This window comes from Dermacentor silvarum, chromosome 8 (genome assembly GCF_013339745.2).
Source record: "Dermacentor silvarum isolate Dsil-2018 chromosome 8, BIME_Dsil_1.4, whole genome shotgun sequence".
Classification (NCBI taxonomy): Eukaryota; Metazoa; Arthropoda; class Arachnida; order Ixodida; family Ixodidae; genus Dermacentor; species Dermacentor silvarum.
In genome coordinates this window covers 167,458,912-167,479,070 of record NC_051161.1, presented here as the reverse complement: position 1 = coordinate 167,479,070, position 20,159 = coordinate 167,458,912, and the positions used below count along the sequence as shown (strand labels likewise).

The 20,159-nt window shown below is 47.5% G+C and overlaps 1 protein-coding gene across 2 annotated transcripts in view; it reads left to right on the top strand.

The window, feature by feature from the left end:
• LOC119461826 (uncharacterized) overlaps positions 1–20,159 on the top strand; it is a 370,449-nt gene that overhangs the window by 65,286 nt on the left and 285,004 nt on the right. For both annotated transcript variants that reach the window (XM_037723200.2, XM_049672281.1), the window contains exon 5: positions 13,206–13,315. In XM_037723200.2, coding sequence (XP_037579128.2) covers positions 13,206–13,315 — 110 coding nt within the window. The remainder of the gene's footprint in view (positions 1–13,205; positions 13,316–20,159) is intronic.

Sequence of the window (20,159 nt, the reverse complement as noted above, 5' to 3'; positions counted from 1 at the left end):
TGGGGCCACCGTCTATACGAGTTTCTTAAAGGGCGCTGTGCCGTCATGGGAATGACGGAAATGTGTTGGCGAGGCTTGTGTTGGCTGGTGTTGTGCGAGGCTTCGTCTAAAACATGAATATGACTACACATATAACACGTTATTAAAATAAAATCTACATAAAAGACTTTCATTCACCCGTATTACATCTCTCAATAAAGTTTACTCACCTACAATGCAGGATCAAGCGAAGAAAACCAAGAACAGACGACTAGTTGTTCTAACGCGAGGGAGTCTCTTGTCGTCTGCCCTCCAATTTTAGCGGCCAGCGACCTTTTACGTTTCATATAATTGTAGATCCAATAATACGTCCTCAAAAATAAAAGAAACATTTTTGTGCAATAATAAAGCTAAAACAGCTTTTTACGGGCTATTTCAGCAGAAAATGAATCATTGTGACAGACGGAAGGGGGCTAGCCAGGCGCGTCTTTAAGACGACCTGGCTCTCCGAGAACGATGCCAATTCGAAGTATGCATGTGAATATACCGGCATTCACATGCATACCACAGCGCAGCAGCGCCAGATTTCTTCTTGAGGTCCTCTTGAACTGTTTGCCTCACCACGAAATGTTTGCAAATTTACCCGATTAGAGGGGTGTGAGCCCTATCAGGAAAGAGCAGCCTAGAGTCTGTCATCATACCTAGTGGGAATGCTATGTATGACATACAAGCTGACTTCCTTTTAAGGCCTTTTTATGACAAACGGAGAAGTAACATGTTTGGTTCCAAATTGTTTCTTTTCTAGTCATTATAGACATGGCGACCAGAACAGAAACAATGCAGGAATCTCCTAATTGCTAATGCACTATGTCATCTGCTCTTTGCAAATCAGCTTGGCGGGCATCACTCCCAAGTATCACATGCTTCCTCACAACAATAATTTGTTACATGAAAGTGCAAAGGATCTGATCGTTTTAGCTCACAAGCGCTCAATGGAATTTTGACGAAATGATACTTCATGTTGACTGAATATCTGGCAGCCACTTTTACATCGTTCATGTACAGTTAGCATGAAATGAATAACTAGGCTACACCTGCACCGTAAGATAAGAGACAGCTAGAAAAGGCCGGCTCACACCACCGGCCTATTCCACAGTTCATAGACATGACAAATCAAAAAACAAAAAAAATTTACTTGCTCTTCAAACCGCAGATAACAAACATGAGCGCAGTGTGTTGCCTAAAATATTTTGATATATGCTCGCAGAATAAGGTCGGCTTAACATTAAGCCAAGGTCGGTTTAACACTCAGCGTGAGATCTTCTCTTTGTCTCGGCCCTCACAAATATGTTTGCTTGTTGAAAGGTTGGCTCCAGTGTAGACAATTGGGCCTGTTGGTGTAACATGTTTGCAGAGTTTCTTCTTGTAGCGCACGAAACAGACGGACGTAGACGAAGAACGAAAGCACACACAGGTGCCCCTAGCTCCAAGCTGAGCCTTCCCTTGTTCATCTCTGTTACTCAATTGAAGTGTACACCTGCTTGCAACCTCTTTGCCTTATTTGAATGCACAAAGCGAGTTTTTTCAACATGAAACCGTAAATTGAATTTTCCAATGATCCGTAAGCGTTAGTTGGGCTTCCTGATACGTTTATATGGTGTCCTTGTTTACTCACGCAATATTTGCAGAAGTGCTTGCAAGCACTGTTCTATCCATAATGTTCCTTGCTTTCCTGTGAGTACTCGACTTGTGTCAAAGCCTTTAGTGCCGCACCTGAACACTAAATGTGCAGCAGAAATATCAAGAGCAGACAATATGTGCTGGAAAACTTAGCATAACATTGTTTTTCCTACACAACGTGCCTCTCGCCAGTGTGTTATGAAAAGAATGGGACATGGCAGCCCAAGCTTAGCTTGCTGACAAAACATTTTTGCCGAGCACTTTTTATGTTTTTTTATTGTAGCTGAAATCGTCGAATGCACACAATATATTGCTACGGAACAGTATTTGCCTTCACGAAGAAGCGAGCAGTTTGAAGACGATGACGAAGCTTAGAGGCTGGTGCGGGCTGTTGCGTTTTGGCCAAGTGCGGTGCATTTGCTTGTTAAATATACTTGTATATAGCTTTTCGTCTACGTCTTCCTACGTAACAATATTGTGACGGGGCGTCAAATAGACAAAAAATGGATAGTATTTATGTACAGGGATTGTTGGCAGAGATGGCCAAGATGGCTGAACACGCGCAGCGTTTTTCGGCGATTGTCGTCTTCTTCCTTAATGCAAGGAGGCGGCCCGTAACATCTAACCGCCCCGGCGGGCTGAGCGCCGTCTCGGCGCAGACTAATTACACGAGGAGGTGACGGAAAAGTACGGCTTCAGTCGGGATACGTGCACGACGTCACGAGGTCGCAGGGTAGATGGTGAAGAACTGTTCAGTGGGGTGATTTCATAATTCACGTCACTAATTTGCCGTAAAACCTTGTAAGGTCCGGTGTAACGCGATAAAAGCTTTTCGGAGAGACCGACGCGACGAGAAGGAGTCCAGAGAAGCACAAGAGATCCCGGAGAAAAGCAGAGGTGCCGGTGGCTGCGGTCGTAACGGTCCTTTTGGCATAATTGTGGGTCGGATGGTCGCTCATGAGCGATCTTACGTGCCAGATGGGCTCGCGCGGCAGCATCGCGGGCATACTCCGTGGTACGTTGTAGAACAGCAGGTAGGAGGTAGGTCAAAAGGCAATGCAGGGTGGTGGCCATACAGGAGGTAAAACGGCGAAAAACCGGCGGTGTCGTGACGGGAGGAGTTGTACGCGAACGTGACGTATGGCAAAGCGCTGTCCCAGTCCCGATGATCGTCAGATCGACATCGACAGCATATCGGTTAAGGTGCGGTTCAGCCTTTCGGTGAGCCCGTTGGTCTGCGGGTGGTACGCAGTAGTGAGCTTGTGCTCCACAGAACAGGAACGAAGGAGGTCATCGACAACTTTCGACAAGAAGTAGCTACCTCGGTCTGTGAGCAGTTGCCGAGGAGCACCATGACGAAGGATGACGTCATGAAGGAGGAAATCGGCGACGTCAGTGGCGCAACTAGTCGGCAAAGCTCGCATGATGGCAAAACGCGTAGCGTAGTCGGTCGCAACTGCGATCCACTGGTTCCCTGAAGCAGAAGAAGGAAATGGGCCGAGTAGGTCGAGACCGACGCGGTAGAATGGCTCCTGGGGTATGTGAATTGGATGCAGAAGGCCTGCAGGCAACCTTGAGGGCCGTTTACGTCGCTGACAAAGGTCACACGCAGCAACGTAGCGTCGAACAGATCGGTACAGGCCACGCCAGAAAAACCGGCGCCGCACGCGATCGTATGTGCGGGATACGCCAAGATGGCCAGCGGTCGGAGCATGGTGGAGTTCTTGGAGAACAGTAGCACGAAGATGCTTGGGGAGAACAAGCAGAAGCTCTGGGCCGTCGGGAGTGGTACTACGACGGTAAAGAATATCGTCGTGAAGCTCAAACAGATGAAGCGATGGGTCGGGCTGACCAGAATTGAGGCGGTCAATTATAGATCGTAACGTGTCGTCACTTTGCTGTTCAGCGCGTATGTTGGCCAGATCTGCAATAGCCATGACGAAGTCACCGGTATCACGTTCGGTGGTGTGGGGAGGATCGACAGGGTAGCGGGAGAAACAGTCAGCATCTTGATGCATCCGGCCAGATTTGTAGAGCACGTCAAAGGTGTATTCCTGTAGTCCTAACGCCCAGCGGCCAAGCCTTCCTGTAGGACCCTTCAGCGACGAGAGCCAGCAAAGGGCATGGTGGTCCGTGACAACGGAAAAAGTTCGGCCGTACATGTAAGGGCGAAATTTTGCCACAGCCCAGACCAAAGCCAGGCATTCGCGCTCAGTTATCGAATAATTCTGCTGCGACGACGAGAGAAGGCGGCTGGCGTAGGCCATGACACGGTCCTGGTCGTTCTGGCGTTGGGCGAGTACTGCACCTATGCCGTGGCCACTAGCGTCGGTGCGAACATCTGTAGGGGCCGACGGGTCATAATGCGCCAAAATGGGCGGTGAAGTGAGTAAACTGACAAGGGTGGTGAATGCGGCAGCTTGTGCACGACCCCAGGAAAAAGAGATGTCCTTCTTGAGTATGTCAGTAAGCGGCCGGGCAATGTCGGCAAAATTCCTGACGAAGCGGCGGAAGTAGGAACACAAGCCGACAAAGCTCTGTACATCGCTAACTGAGCGACGAACAGGAAAGTCTCGGACGGCACGCACCTTGTCGGGGTCAGGTTGGACACCGCTAGCACTAACAAGGTGTCCGAGAACGGTGATGTGACGCCGAGCGAAACGACACTTGGAGGAGTTGAGTTGTAGGCCAGCGTGGCGAAACACATCAAGAATGGCCGACAGGCGGGCTAGGTGGTCCTCAAAAGTAGGCGAAAATACAATCACTTCATCTAGATAACATAAACACGTAGACCACTTATAGCCCCGAAGGAGAGAATTCATCATTCGCTCGAAGGTCGCGGGGGCATTACACAATCCAAAAGGCATAACCTTGAATTGGTAGAGTCCATCTGGTGTGACGAACGCAGTCTTTTCGCGGTCCATGGCATCCACGGTAATCTGCCAGTATCCGTAGCGTAGGTCGATGGAGGAAAAGTACGTGGCGCCGTGGAGGCAGTCTAAGGCGTCATCGATTCGGGGCAGGGGGTAGACGTCCTTGCGTGTGATGTTGTTCAAGTGTCGGTATGCAACACAAAAGCGCCAGCTGCCGTCTTTCTTTTTTACTAGCACCACAGGGGACGCCCACGGACTGGAAGAAGGTTCAATAACGCCTTTTGTGAGCATTTTGTCAACTTCGCCTTGGATCACACGACGTTCGGCGAGGGAGACACGATAGGGACGGCGACGGATAGGGCTCGCGTTCCCTGTGTCGATGCGATGTTGGACAACAGACGTTTGGCTCAGAGAACGATCGTCGAAGTCGAAAATGTCCTGGTAAGACTCCAGGAGGCGGCGAAGGTCGGTAGCTTGATCAGAAGGAAGGTCATCAGGGATCATTCCGACAAAGACATCGCGCGGCGAACTGGTTGTGGTGCAAAGGAAGGACGAACTGGAGGAACGGGTGGGATCCAACGCACAAATCTCGCAGTCTTCGGCAGCAGTGTTGGCGGCGAGTGACATTCTCGCCGGAATCAGTTGAGGAGAGGCGCTGAAGTTTAAAATAGGAATGGCGATGCGGTTGCCGGTGACGGTCACGAGGGTGTTAGGCACGGCGACGTTCTTGGCGAGCAGAACGTCCGTTACCGGGGATAGCACGTAATTGCCATCAGCGACAAGGAGGGCTCGAGACCATGGCGATATATATGGCGGCTTGCGGGGGCATGCGCACATAGTCGAGAGAGCAGAGACGTGCCGAAGGCGTGGTTGGGGCATCGGCTAGGTGAGGGAGTTCGAGCTGCAGGAGGCCAGTTGCACAGTCAATTAGGGCAGAATGAGTCGCGAGAAAGTCCAGACCAAGAATAACCTCGTACGGACATTGTTCAAGAACGGCAAATAAAACAGTAGTTGGGTGAATGGCGATTGTGACGCGGGCGGTGCACATGCCAAGGATGGTGGGAGTTCCTCCATCGGCCACTCTTACAACGTGGGAAACAGCAGGTGTGACCACCTTCTTTAGGCGATGGCGAAGACCAGAGCTCATGACGGAAATATAAGCCCCGGTGTCGACAAGTGCAGAAATCGTCATGCCATCAACGTCAACGTCCAACACACAGCGTCGAGTCGGCAGAGTAACTAGAGGGTTTTGGGGCAGAGTCGTCGATGCTGCGTTACCTCCGGGCGCTGCATCGTTTAGTTTTCCGGAGTGAAGGAGCCACGGTTGCTCGGCGACGGGGCGCGGCGAGGTGGCGGGGAGCGGGAGGACTGACGGCGGTACGGTTGCGAACGCGACTGGTGACCTCTAGGTGACGGCGAGCGGCTGGACCATGTCGTGGCAGCGTCAGGTTTGTAAGGGTGCGTCGCAGATAGTGGCTCAAAAGGGCTGCAATGAAGGCGGCGAGCATGGCCAAAGGATGGAGTACGTTGCGGGAACGACCAGCGGTTGTGACCATAGCGAGCAACGTGCCCGACACGGCGGCAGTGAAAGCAGATAGGCCGATCGTCTTCAGTTCGCCAATCAGCAGGGTTTCGCGATCGTGGAGCGAACCGCGGATATCGAGGGAACGATGTCGGGGCCCCGGAAGCGGATGTAGGGCTGACAACGGCGCAAGCAGCGTGAACCCCGAAATTCGCGAGTTCGTTTAGCACGATGGCTTGGACTAGCGAAACCGCTGGTGTGCTCGAGTCGCCGGCGTTAGAGTTGGTAAAGAGGCTAGCGGGAGCCATTGCCTCGATTTCACGGCGGACAATCCTCGTCAATTCGGCCGACGGCGGTGAAAGGTTAGATAGCGGCCGCTCTTCACACGAAGACGTTGCCGCGGTGTTGGGCAGCCGGGCGAATGGTCGTTCAATAGGGCGGCTCTTAGCCTGCTCGAAGCGCTGACACTCCTCGATCATGGCACCGACGGTAGCACAATTTCTGCACATGAGCAGATTGAATGCGTCGTCCGCTATCCCTTTCAGGACGTGGCCAACCTTGTCAGACTCTGACATGTTACTGTCAGCTTTACAGCACAGCGCCAGCACATCCTGTATGCAAGACAAATATGATTCCGTGGACGTCTGGGCGCGAGTTGACAGCTGTTGCTTCGCAGTGATTTTTCGACTGGAGGCGTTACCGAACAGGTCACGGAGCTTTTGTTTGAATGTATCCCAGCTTCCGAAGTCGGCCTCGTGGTTGTCATACCACAATTTCGCCGTTCCACTAAGATAAAACACCACATTGGCCAGCATGACTGTCAGGTCCCAGTGGTTGGAATCGCTCACCCGTTCGTGTAGCCTGAGCCATTCCTCAACGTCGATACCATCGGTGCCGTTGAACATTCCAGGGTCTCGGGGTTGGACGACTACAATCGGTGTCCGCGGCGCAGAAGCAGATTCCGGTTGGTGTGCCATGGTGGTCGCACCGCAGCGCCGACCGCTTCGGAGCTCCGTCGTCTGGCGAGAATACCCCGCACCTCCCACCAATGTGTGACGGGGCGTCAAATAGACAAAAAAGGGATAATATTTCTGTACAGGGATTGTTGGCAGAGATGGCCAAGATGGCTGAACACGCGCAGCGTTTTTCGGCGATCGTCGTGTTCTTGTGCAAGGAGGCGGCCCGTAACAATATGTATAGAATGAAACACGTCAAGCAACACCGTACGCAATACAAGTTCGAAGGTAGCCTAGCATAAATATCGTTGTCTGAAGCTTCGTTCTCCCTGCTTTAGCGGCATGCCGAACACGGTGAGACAACTTATTTATTTATTTATTTATTTATTTATTTATTTATTTATTTATTTATTTATTTATTTATTTATTTATTTATTTATTTATTTATTTATTCATACTGCAGGCCAACATACGGGCCCATGCAGGAGGGGCAATACGGTTGACAGGTAATGACAAAAAAATAAACAAAAAATTGGATAATTTAAACAGTGCATGAAAAGGATGCAGCCCATGGCCACGTTACAAAATCAAAATGCTTGCCTTAGCACAGTATATAACTACAAGAAAAATAACCGCACATAGAGCCTTATACGTGGCACAAAAGAGCCTTATACGTGGATGAAAAAAAAAAAAAAGCTTTGCCGATCGGTGAAAAAAAAAGTGAAATCACACTTCGCCCGATTTAACCTTTCAGTCCCATTAAACGGATGTCTATCTGTGTTTCTGTATGCTGTAAACTCAGTGACTGACAGTACTAACCCATTATGACCCATGATACAGCTAGCGGTGTGACTTTCATTGAAATTTGTAAATAACGTAAGCATAACACAGATATCACGTCTACAAAACGTTATCATGAAATATACATTGGTTCTCCTGTTAGAATGGTGTTCTACATCTGGTACACTGGTCGCATTGGGTTTTCATAATTAATTAATTGAATTTTCGGGTTTTACGTGCCAAAACCACGATCTGATTATGAGGCACGCCGTAGTGGGGGACTCCGGAATAATTCCAACCACCTGGGGTTCCTTACCGTTCACCTAAATCTAAGTACAAGGGTATTTTCGCATTTAGCCCTCCTTGAAATGCGGCAGCCGTGGCCGGGATTCGATCCCGCTACCTCGTGCTCAGCAGCCCAACACCATAGCCACTCAGCAACCACGGCGGGTTTGCATGGCGGTTTCAATGACCAAGACACTTGTCATTGCGCTCCTACATCTTTGTCTGCAATTTTTGGAACCATCCCTTTTCGAGGCACAAAGTGGCCGTACACTTCTCATATCTCCATGATGCTCGGGCGTGACAAAAGCGGCGTCGCAGCTGGTTTACAATTTTTTTGAGGTAGCGACTGCGACCATCTACATGGATGTAGTTGTGGACTGCGACCACAACTACATCGCAAGTGCGGCTAATGTGTCCTCAGTAATGCTATTGTGATGAAACCATTTTGGCTGAGTATTGTTGCAGAATTTGCTAACCTACAGTAACCGCAGACGTAGTTCACGGCGAAAGCATCGGTATTGGCGTCATCACCTTCCTGCTCAACTGTATCTCCAGCAGGTTCTAGTGACACAATCACAGTATTAATGTCTTCTACGCATTCTGCACTCGCAACTGCATCCAGAGCATCGCACAAGTGACAAAATGGCTTTCTGCGAAGAAAAACTCTGTATTCATGTTGGAACACAACTAAAATATGAATCGCCGATTTGTCACTGCTAACGCCCCCTCACCCACCGCCCCAGTGTGTTATATCCAATACAATAAACTTTGAATGCGTGCTCCGTTCCTTGAAGTAAAGCCGCAGATTTGACCGCTTGCTTGTAACACTCTTACCTTGTGTCGTAAACACCGTAAAAAGCGCAACGCAAGTATATAAGGCAGGCGAGCAGAATTAAATGTAAAGCGAGTACCCCCCTCCCCCCAATTTGTCGTTACTCCGCAGTATTGCTGGAATTGGCGCGAAATTATTACATATGGATGAAACATTACATTCTACCCATTGCTAGGGTGTGTGCGCGCACCCTGCGGGTACAAGAAACGGAAATAGCCGAAAGAAAATATTCAGCTCTTCAAGAGGTAGAGATGCAAAACTAAGTTTACTGTACCAGGTAGAGTGGGCGCTAATGGGTTAAGTGCACCTGATCTGTACGAAATTTGTGGGCATGTGGGCACTGCTTCATTCGGCATTGACAATATACAATGTAAGCTTACTCTAATTGCCTCTAGGTCACTTGGCGACATAATAAAGATACCTGTAGTCATGTTTTAGAGTACCGTAAACTCAAAAAACCGCCCCGACAGCGGTAACAAAACGCCACAAACCAGCAGAAGCTTGATGCGGGCGAGTTGGTGTAACATACATGAAGAAAAAACAGCGCAAGAGAGGTACAACAGACAGTCGCCTGTCTGTTGTACCTGTCTTCTTTTCGTCCTCGTCTCTCTTGCGCTGTTTTTTCTTCAAGTAGGCCAAAAAAATGTCACAGTTTCGCCCTAAGGGCGAAGCAATGAATGCGATAGCAACACAGCAATGTCATACGAAGTAAGGTGAGCGGCTTTGGTAGCAATATGAATTGTAGCAAACATGAGCTGATTAAGTAAGGAGGTGTGCTGCGGCGTAAGTAGACCGACATGACGAGAGACTCGATGACCACGAGAAGGCGCGTGTGAAACGGTGGTGTTGATGAGAAGCGCTTCCCGTGGCAGCGCGTGCGAAGGGACACATCTGTAGCGCTGCACTGCCGATCCGGGCAGCATTGCATGTGTAGCGTGCGTTGGAAAATGTGGCCCGACTATTACTAACTGAATGATTAAGCGTGGTGTGAGCGCGCACAAACAAACATGAATAGATCACACTGAATGACTGCAGACAACGACCGTCAAAACTCTGGCAGCAAGCGGATACGCCGCAGCGGCGAACGTACGTGCGGTCTATCGCTTCAACGGAAACTGAGTGCATAAAGGTCAGAGCCGTGTGGAGATAAGAGACGGTGCGAGCGAGCGACGAACGCGGTTGTTGGCAGCGTAGAAGTGCGCCCCCCCCCCCCCCCCACCCTCACTCCCTCCGGCGCTGGCTTACCGCTACCTTGCTTGCGCGTGGGAGAGATAAGAGACTGTGCGGACGAGCGACGAGCGCGGTTCTTGGCAGAGAAGTGCCCCCCCCCCCCCCCCCCCTGCTTCCCTCCGGCGCTGGCTTTCCGCTTCCTTGCTTGCGCGTGGGAGATTGAGTGCGTTCGCTCTCCGTGATAGCGCGCGTCCCCGCACGCTTCCGCTGGGGCATACGGCGCGCGGCGAAGATTTTATCTATACGGAACCTCACGGCGACGGCGACGGCGACGGCGACGCCGACGGCAGAAATCCGGTTGAAGTGTCCATATAATTGCTATCGCAATAAAACCAGCCAGCGAGCAGCGCTACCAGCCCCGCCAGCGCTACCGCAGCAGTCATATTGCTCACTACGTAATGATGATCATATCAGTTTTGATTTTACCAGCGCCATCTCTTGGTCGCATACTTTAGTTCACGACGCCACCGCTACTCTCATTTCCATTGCGCTGTGGAAGGTACAGTTTCCTTTTTCTAAGAATTATAGGTGTTCCGAGCTCTAGTACGGTCACAGCGATGAATTTATAAACGCGAAGCATTGTTAAAAATTCCGTGCTCGTAAATTTCAGGGTACAAACAAGTTTTGGTTAAGGCAATAACGTGAATTCATGCTGGAACTGCTGCAATTTGTTAAAGGTGTGTCTCCTGTTGCACGTCGTTATATCAGCATAAAATAATTTTCTTCGTTTCACCAATAAAAACAATTTCTCTATTCCTGCAAGATGTATGGCGCAGTGGCAAAGAAAGTAAGCGTATATAAATATTTGGGAGGGACAATTACGAACAAGCTAATATGGTCGAAGCAGATCGATAACTTATATGTGTCTGTTTGACAAAAGTTTGGTATCTAGAAGCACAAGTTAAAAACCGCACCTAGCGATTTAAACTTTCTAGCGTATACGAATATGACTCTTATCCTGCCAAAACTTGAGAATTTGGCCGCAATGTGGGACCCTTTCACACAAAATTACAAGCAGAGGCTTAAAATGATTTAGACGCTCGATCCGCTTTATCTTCAATAAATACAGATCTAACTATTCACCGTCTAAACGTATGCTTGATAAATGTATCCCTAAACTAGAGACACAAGCAAGATTGCAAGATAAGGTTCCTTTACTCACTATGCACTGACTCCGTGAAACTCTATGCGCACGCGTAGATCAAATCTGTTTCAACACGCTCGTCCAGAGATCGCCACGATCACAATTTTCCGCCTTACTCTGCGCAAGCAAATAAATTTACGAAATCCTATTTTGCACACACAATCACTGAGTGCAATTCGCTACCAGCTGACGTGTTTACAGTTGATTATGCGAGTGCATTCTAACGCGTGGTTGCTGCATCCATTGATGTTTGATTTGCGTACTTGAAACTTTTCACTGTCTTACAGGAGACATGGTACTTTGATTGTATAATACTTTTTTTGCTCATGTAACGGTTGATACTGGTTTTCGCGTTCAGCGTTAGTTTTTGTTGAATTTGTAAAGAATTGTGTGTAAAATTATAGCAGCTGATATTGTTGTATGAAACAACGAAGACGATCTTTTTGTATCTATATAACACCATCTGGAAGGTCTTTGGACCAAATAATGTGTTGAAAAATTAATAACTATGTACATGAAGCAATTAATAAAGAGCGCGTATTTTAAATGAAATGAGCAAGGCTGTGGATGTGCTTTGGCTACGTCAAGAAGTCCTTTTTTTTCATATTTGCTGCTTCGTGTTGGAAGAATTCTCAAACACAAAAATGTTAAGTGGCTTCAGTTTGAACCGCGAAGTTCCACAGTACCGGAACTTCGTGATGACTAGGTGGCATGAACAGTCTAACGGTGACCGCGTTCAATAGACTGTTTTAGCAGAGTGCTGCTTACGCTCCGCTTCGCTCAGATTTGACGCTCTGAGATACTGCAGGGAACTGCGTAGATTTCGCATTTGATAAGCGCGTCTTGCCGAGACGCGAGCGACGCGCTATCAACTCGATTGCAAAACGCCGAAGAGGCCAAGTAGACACGCTGTCCCGCTCCGCTGAGTCGGCTTTGTAGCGGAGCGAGGGATGTGGTCTTCCTTCCGCCGACGGTATGAGCGTTGTGCGCAAGCGCACTAGCGTTCCCGCTAAGCGGTTGTATGGGATTTGCTAGCATATGCCGGTCTGAGCGGAGCGGACAGCAAGTGCTCAGCTAAAACAATCTGACACTGCACAGCAAGATCCCTGCGGAACAAATCGCAGCAAAAGTATTTTACTTGGTTTGTTGCCAGGATTCGCCGCTATTTGGAATGCCGTAAAAGATCACCTTGAGTGGTTTTCGTAGTTGTTCAACCGAGGCTCAACTATATCAAGCTGTGATTTCAAGTGCTCGGTAACACTCCTGACATTGGTCAAATCAGTCCTAACATTTTCGAGCAGTGTTGCCTTACCCTCGAGCAAATGGAGGCGTTCGAAAATTTTCATTACTTTAGACTGAATGGCGTCTTGGCTAGAATTAATAACACTGACATCAGACCTCAGGTCCATTTGTCCTTGGGCAAGCTCTGTGTTCTGTTTTTTATTGTATTTTAGCAACTGAAACATTTTTGCCATTTGCTCAGTTGTACTTACGTTATCGGTAGGCACTGCAGTGTTACATCGAAAGCCAGGGTATTTTCTCGGCATCGCTTGATTAAAGAAACATAAGTGAGAAATCAACCAATTCAGACAACCCTCTTTGGCCACAGTTGCCCTTGCGCCATAAAAAAAGTCTACTACTAATTAATTCGGACAACCTCGAGAAAAGAACACTTGAGCATGGGAGAAACACTAAAAAACAATCGTCACTCAGGTAGCTTAGCGTAAACAGTGAACTTGTCTTACGTAGAAGCGTATAATTTCAAACAACTAGTTATCAATCGGTTTTCTGCTGAATATAGATGCAGAGATGGCGTTGTCAGACAATTCCAGTCATTAGAAGCGCGCGGCAGAAACGATGATTTGAAAAGGTGAGTACTGGCGGTATACAGTATTAGTAACGAACAAACGAACTTTGTTCGCAGGAGAGCTGCTCTACCAAATGGCCGATGGAGAAGCAACGCATATTGTGACCGACCCACCAAATGCCGATAAAGTACGCAAGGTGTGCGACGAAATGAAGATGCCCGAGAAGGTGAGATACAATTCCTAGGGGATAAGGGGGGAAATCATTGGATGAACCACGAATGCCGCCATGACAAGACGTACGGCGTCTTGTATACCCACCGCATCTTGTATTTTTTTGTTTTTAAATAACCACATAGATACAAACAATTATAAACAGCTCTTGCAATGTGATTACCGCGATTTAGACAAATTACGCTATTTTTTCTTGTGTTCCCTTGCATCAGTCAGTTGGGCTTCGTTGTGGTTATAAGAGAAATGTCGATCTTAGTAAACATTATTCGTTTTAGTTGTTTGTTGGCGTGGCATCCATTATCAAAATATGTGCCCGCGTTCGAATTCGGTGGGTTAGTTGATATCTGGTAAGCGATGGCCCACATCCCAGTAATCAAGCGCAATGATGACATTCATTTGCACGATGTTATTATGCGACTCATGCACTCTGTAGACATGTGATTTGTGTCTGTGGCTTTGTGCCCATGTGTTTTCCGTTCACCTCTTCCTGACTTAATCTGGAATCAGATGCACCTACGCACTTTAATTTACAAATACGGGAAAAAGAAGTAAGGAAAGAAAATTTGTATTACAATACAGCTGAGCTGGCTGCCTGAGGACAAAAAAATACCGCGCCAAATATTCGCCACAGCATGAGGCATGTGTCGGCTGCACCAGAAGTCTGTGAATGACTCAGCACATCACAATGTAATGACAATGTATTGTCACGTTTTAAAGAATGTGAAGAACCAGACAGCAGAAAAACTGTTCATGACAAATTTAGGTTTTATTGGGCGAACTTACGCCCGGAAGAACGAGTCATTCTTATGGAAAAACGATAGTTGCGAGCAAAGTCACTGCCATCAAAATCTGGCCCACAGTTCAAACGCGTTGACTATATATGCATGACTCATCGCGGCTTCTAGCGTAGTCGCTGGTGCTCATGTAAGTTCCAGAATTCGCACCATCACTGGCTTCGCGCACGCAATCTGATTAGACAACGCTTCTTCGTTATAATATCGGCGACAACATTCGCGAAAGGTGCGCTGCACAAAGATAAACAGCAGTGTCGACTCTCCAGATACTTGTGTCCCGGCGAGCCAGCTGTTTTGTGACTCAAGTCATAGAGAAAGAAATTCAACAAGAACTCGGCAAAAACTTCCAACCAGAAACACGTCACCATACGTCACGCTATAGTATTGACACCGAACGTTAGCTGCCGCAAGCATCGAATAAAAGAAAGTGAGATTAAGTTAACAGACATTGATTTATTTTTTAAATTCTCTGCCGGAAAAACTATAACGTTTTGCGTATAAACGAACCTAAACTTTGCGACTTATTTTTCTTGCCTTACCTAGCGACAGGCAAATGACGCGCCAGATGCATGCGTCAACCGCCAGACAATCCCCCGAAGCGAGTGAGGGCGGCTGCGCGCGCTTTTGAGCGCTCGCCAGCGGCGACCCGTCCGTCTCCTTTTTTTTTTTGTTTTTTTTTATTTTTTTTTTAATGTATCCGGGTTTCTTGGGCTCCCGGCGTATTATTGCGTTCCTGCTGCACTGGGACAAGACACCAATGCACTATTGGACTACTGCAAGGTGAGAAATTTTGTTTCACAGTCTACGACGAAATTAGGCCTACGGCACGGGACCGAGACGCAGTTATCGAAAAACAGCTCGGCCGTCCTGGCGCAGTTAATTTGAGTTATTGAATCGTGCTGGCACATGTTTCGGGCGCTTCCTAGCGGATTATTGTAACTTATTTGGTTTCTGTTGAGGCACACTGGCCGCGCAGCGCACTGTGACACAGTTAGCGATAAGCAGCGGGGCCATGGTGACAAAGTTAGTTTGGCATGTAATGAATCTTATGGCATCTTCGAGTGGTCGTTTCAGAGCGTTCTTGCCGTGCTACAAAGGTGGTGAAAAATAACTTCAAACCTGTATTTCGACAATAACCGGGTATGGAAGTGATGATCTTTCTTCGTTATCATCAGAGGAACCAGTTTATGCAAACGGTAACGCTTAGTAACTGTTTTGCATGACCTTTGTTGCGCTACCAGAGCGCTCTAACACGACCACCCGAATATGCCATTAGAGGGACAAGTTTGTGACGCTTTCTTTTGTACATATACCTTCTTTCGGTACTCACGCCTGTCGAAAACGCGATGGGCGAATGCCAAGAGTGATAACACGAGAGTGTGTTGCTGGCGCCGGCCGAACGCGCGAAAGATAACGCGGAGGAAGATATCAGACACTTGCAATTTGAAAATTCCGTCTTCTAAAGGACTGAAAACAGGCTTTGCACCCACGCATTTGTCTTGAGTGCGAGTAGAAGGCATTCTGCGAACGTCTAGCATGGTCCATCTGGGAGCCTCTGTTGCGTCCGTCTCTGTTTATATATGTAGCGTACCGTCGCGTCGCCCGAGGCCAAGTTTTGGAAACGCGAAGTCGCCCGTGTATTTATGCTGCTAAAGTGCAGGAAATAATGCCCGGAAATAGGGGAATGCTTGGAAATGAGTTGTTTTCATATTTTCGGGTATTTTGTACGCCATGTATGTAAAAGCCAGTTGCTTTTGTTTGTAATGCCGCCCATTCACCGCTTTCGAACGTTTCGTCTTTACACGCAGTATTCCTATACCTAGATACCAAATGACACATGATTTTAACATGCTGTTACATGCTTGTAAATGTAACATGCTTGTAATTTACTTTTTTTCAGCTCATGCCGTCCGATGGAGCTTCGTACGGGAACTACTGCTTACCTGGGGTCACAACGTTGGATGAACGCACAAGAAGTAAAAAAAGTGCACAAAAAGCTTTTCTATAGAGCAAAATAAATATTTTCTCATTTCACAAGGAGTCTTGCGTCTACTTTGTGAAATTGCACGTGGCACAGATTCGATGGGACTTGACAAGATCCTTCGCAATCATATTTACCAAATAAACCGATTCCCCAGGAAGACCGTGCGCGGTCGAGCAAAAAAAAAAAAACCAAAAAAAGAACAAAGCTCAGCCGGCGAGCTATATCTAGCGTTCAAAATGCGCGCGCCCTATACCGAAAACGGAAGTGATTGATGCCGACTGCTTGGCGCGGTGCCGTCAATTCGGCCGCTGGGCTCTATGGGAGTGTCCGCTCTTGTTGAATTCCTTTCTCTATGCTCAAGTCATGCACGCAAAGACAGTTGTTACCAGAGTTGCGTGGCTGCGTGTCACTGCACCACCCATGTGCGGCGAGGCAAAGTGGACTTTATATTTGTTGACTAACTTTGTTTTCGACCAAGCGATTGGTCAACATAGCCTGTTGACCAGACAGCGCGTGGCGCGATTTGTGCACTCGTGCTGCGACCGCTCATCGCCTGCTGAAGTTCACGAGACACTAAAGATTTACTACTGTAAGTGCCAGTGTCATGGTCGCGGCTGTTAAATAATTCAATTTTGTACGTCTACACGTTTTTACTGAAGCTACAATTGGTAATATTATACTAAATGAGAAGCTGTGAACAGTTGCCTCACATTTGTGTTCATTCACAATATCACTAAGAGACACAATCTGCTATATTGCTCTGCTCAATTGCGCTTGTTTTCTTATCTTTTCTATACTCATGAACTGCAATTCACGGCATGCTTACGCCTTTGTAACGGTATGCTTCAGCCGTCGTGCTATACGTTATGTGAGTCCTTCGATCAGGCTAATATCTACAGCTACAATGAAAACTTTTATTTGTTTACCCTACACTGCGCCACTTATTTCAATGACTGGTGGCAGCAGTGTCATAAAAATATTCACAACGCACCGCTGACCCTCAGACACATCAGCACACTTTCGTTTTATGCTGTAACTCTCCTTAAAACAACTGCAATATTATTCAAGTGATGGTCGCGATGCTAGTATCAGACTAGCATCCACGGTACAAAGTATGTTCATTTTTATTCAGATTAGCTTAGCGCTCGCGAGCACCATCAAAGCTATTGACACGTGTACTTGTATATCTTTCAACGGTGGCTGCTTTTCACCGCCTAACAAATGTTAAACGTTATCGCTAGGCGCAGGACGTGCCTGCATGTATCGGAAGTTTCTCGAACGTTATCGATGCTTCTATCCGTTGTGTGTTGTCACCGACGCTTGCGTAATCTGATTGTATGAGCGACGCGAATAGACAACTTGCGGGAAACCTGCTGCGCATGCGCGACAAAAGCGGGACAGCAGCACCCTCACCTTGGTTGGAAAGCTGACAGATGATTTCCCGCCAGATTACGTTGATCCGGCAATCTCGGTGTTTCAGGGCTGTACGTTTCGACACTGCGTCGCGTATGGCTGCACTAATTACTTCTATGGCAAAGCGGCGGTAAAGTTTTTTAGATTTCCGTCAGCGAAACTCTATCCCGAGAAGCGAAATGCTTGGATTGCTGCGGTAAAGAGGAAGAATGAAGACGGTTTCATTGTGGCAGCCGAACGAACATTCACGCATCTGTAGCGCGCATTTCATTACAGGTAAGTGCGAAACAAACTTGATACACTTGAGACAAGTTTTTCTGCAATGCATGCGGTTGAGCTAGGTATTTTTCTATGCTTTGATGAGCCAGCGCAAACAATCGACTAGGTGAAAAACGATTTGGCCTGACCACCCGGACGGATGCGCCGTATCCGGGTCATCCGTCCGTGTCGTCTTTCTTAGCCGTGTCCTTTTGCGCTGGTTCATGCAAGTATGACAGCTTCGCGGGTTTTGATAATATTTTCGAAAATTGTAGGGCAGCCGTCAACTTTCAGGAATAACCGCCGTGGTTGCTCAGTGGCTATGGTGTTGGGCTGCTGAGCACGAGGTCGCGGGATGGAATCCCGGCCACGGCGGCCGCATTTCGATGGGGGCGAAATGCGAAAACACCTGTGTACTTAGATTTAGGTGCACGGTAAAGAACCCCAGGTGGTCCAAATTTCCGGAGTCCCCCATTACGGCGTGCCTCATAATCAGATCGTGGTTTTGGCACGTAAAACCCCATAATTTAATTAATTAAACTTTCAGGAATCATCCCGACTACGTGCCAAATGTGTTCTGCTACACGAGAACTCCGGGCCAGGCTGGTGCGGATCGGCACAGCCGTTGGCTGAAAAAACAAGGTGAATACAAGGTTGCAGTTTGTATGTACTTGTTTCTTTTTTGTAGGGTGAAATAGGCATTGATGTAATATAGCAGTCACATACGCACGACTGAGCGCGGCGAAGTTTCAGAAGCCGCGCGGAACGCTGCAACAATACGTTTAGAATGGAGCAGTAACCCAAGAATAGCAAAAAAAAACTGCTCAGGACCAGTAAAAAAGCGTAAATCTCGATATTATTGTTTTGCTGTATGCTTTGCGGACATTTCACGCCAATCATGGTAGCTTGAGGCGCTGCGTTGGGTGCGAGAAGCGACCATGCAAGTTTCCACTTTTTCCTTTTCGCTTTCAACGTCCTGGAGCAACTTATGGAGTATGAGAAATCTGTAGTGGGGAGTTCTGGACTAATGCGTTTTTTGACGTGCACTCTTATCAAACTCGCGGACGCGCGTTGTGTTTCACCTTCATTGAAACGCGCCCGTTGAGGTGGTGATTAAACCCTTGTCTTTCGGATTGCGGCCGAGTGCCATGACCACCGTGGCAGATGAATACCACTTATCACGCTAACTAGTGCTAAGCAACGCAGGCGTAGGCTTTTCGACGGGAGCATGTAAGTACCATGTGGCTTGTGATGGGGATGCTGTGTGTGGTCTGCACCGCTGCTAGGTGGTGCGCCCTGAGTGTACACAGCTGTGTTCACTGCAGTGATGACAGTGCGCATAATTTTTAGGATATGTAAATAGTGATCCTTGGAGGCACCTGACATTGTGATTTCTCGTTTCTGCCTATTTAACAGTCTGTACATGCTTTACCAGCTTTTTTCTAAGCAGCATGAAACTTCATTACTGGCGCTGCTTCTAAAAAGCAGCAATGTAGCAAGAACCTAGCAGATCAGCTTCCTGCCACAGAGCAACCTACAGCCCCTTCGGGGAACCAAGGGAAGGCCAGTAAAGGTATATATTAAACCGCAGTAGCAAAAGGCTGTCAGGGTATACTCAGCGTTAGCATTATAGTTACTAAGTGCACATAGCAAAAAAAAGCCCAAGTTTTGCCTGCAGTGACCTAACAACCTATGGAAATGTTTTGTATTCCTTAACTTCATCCTGCAGGTGCTGGCATGAATGAAAATGTCTGTCTACACAGTTCTCACCAAGCACTTGGGAAGGAGTTTTGCAACGAGATTGGTTAGATATTCTTTTTACATTGCGTCATTTAAAACCAGTGCTTAGTTGGGTTGCTTCCCATGCAATGCTGTTGTGATGACAGTCATTTTTTCTTTTAGATGATGCTGACATGACTGCGTGTTTATCAGATGACGACGTGGTACCCCACAAAGATGTACTGCAGCAGGTTTCTGTAGATCGTAAGCTCATAGGCACATGCGAGCTCTGACGCTTCCCTAAAGCAGTTTGTTTGTTGCATCTCTCATTTACACTGAATGTTTTCACACGATATGCATTTAATGCAATCTATTGCATTGGTTCAGTGCTTAGGTGCATAATTACTCCCTTATATCCAAAATCTATTTTATTATTTTACAGAGCACATAACTGCACATTTTCCAAGAAATGATGCAGTGCATTATCAGGCACTGAACCCAGCAAGGCACAATGTTTATATTCTTGTAATGCTTCTCAACAACGTATTCATTGGTTAAGAAATGAACCTGGCAGCCATAAAGTTATTCTATTGTAGTAACTGTGAGCACGCTCTAAAGCTTCCTGTGCCATATGCAGTACAGCTATGGAAACAGTGGTTGCCACCAGGCCA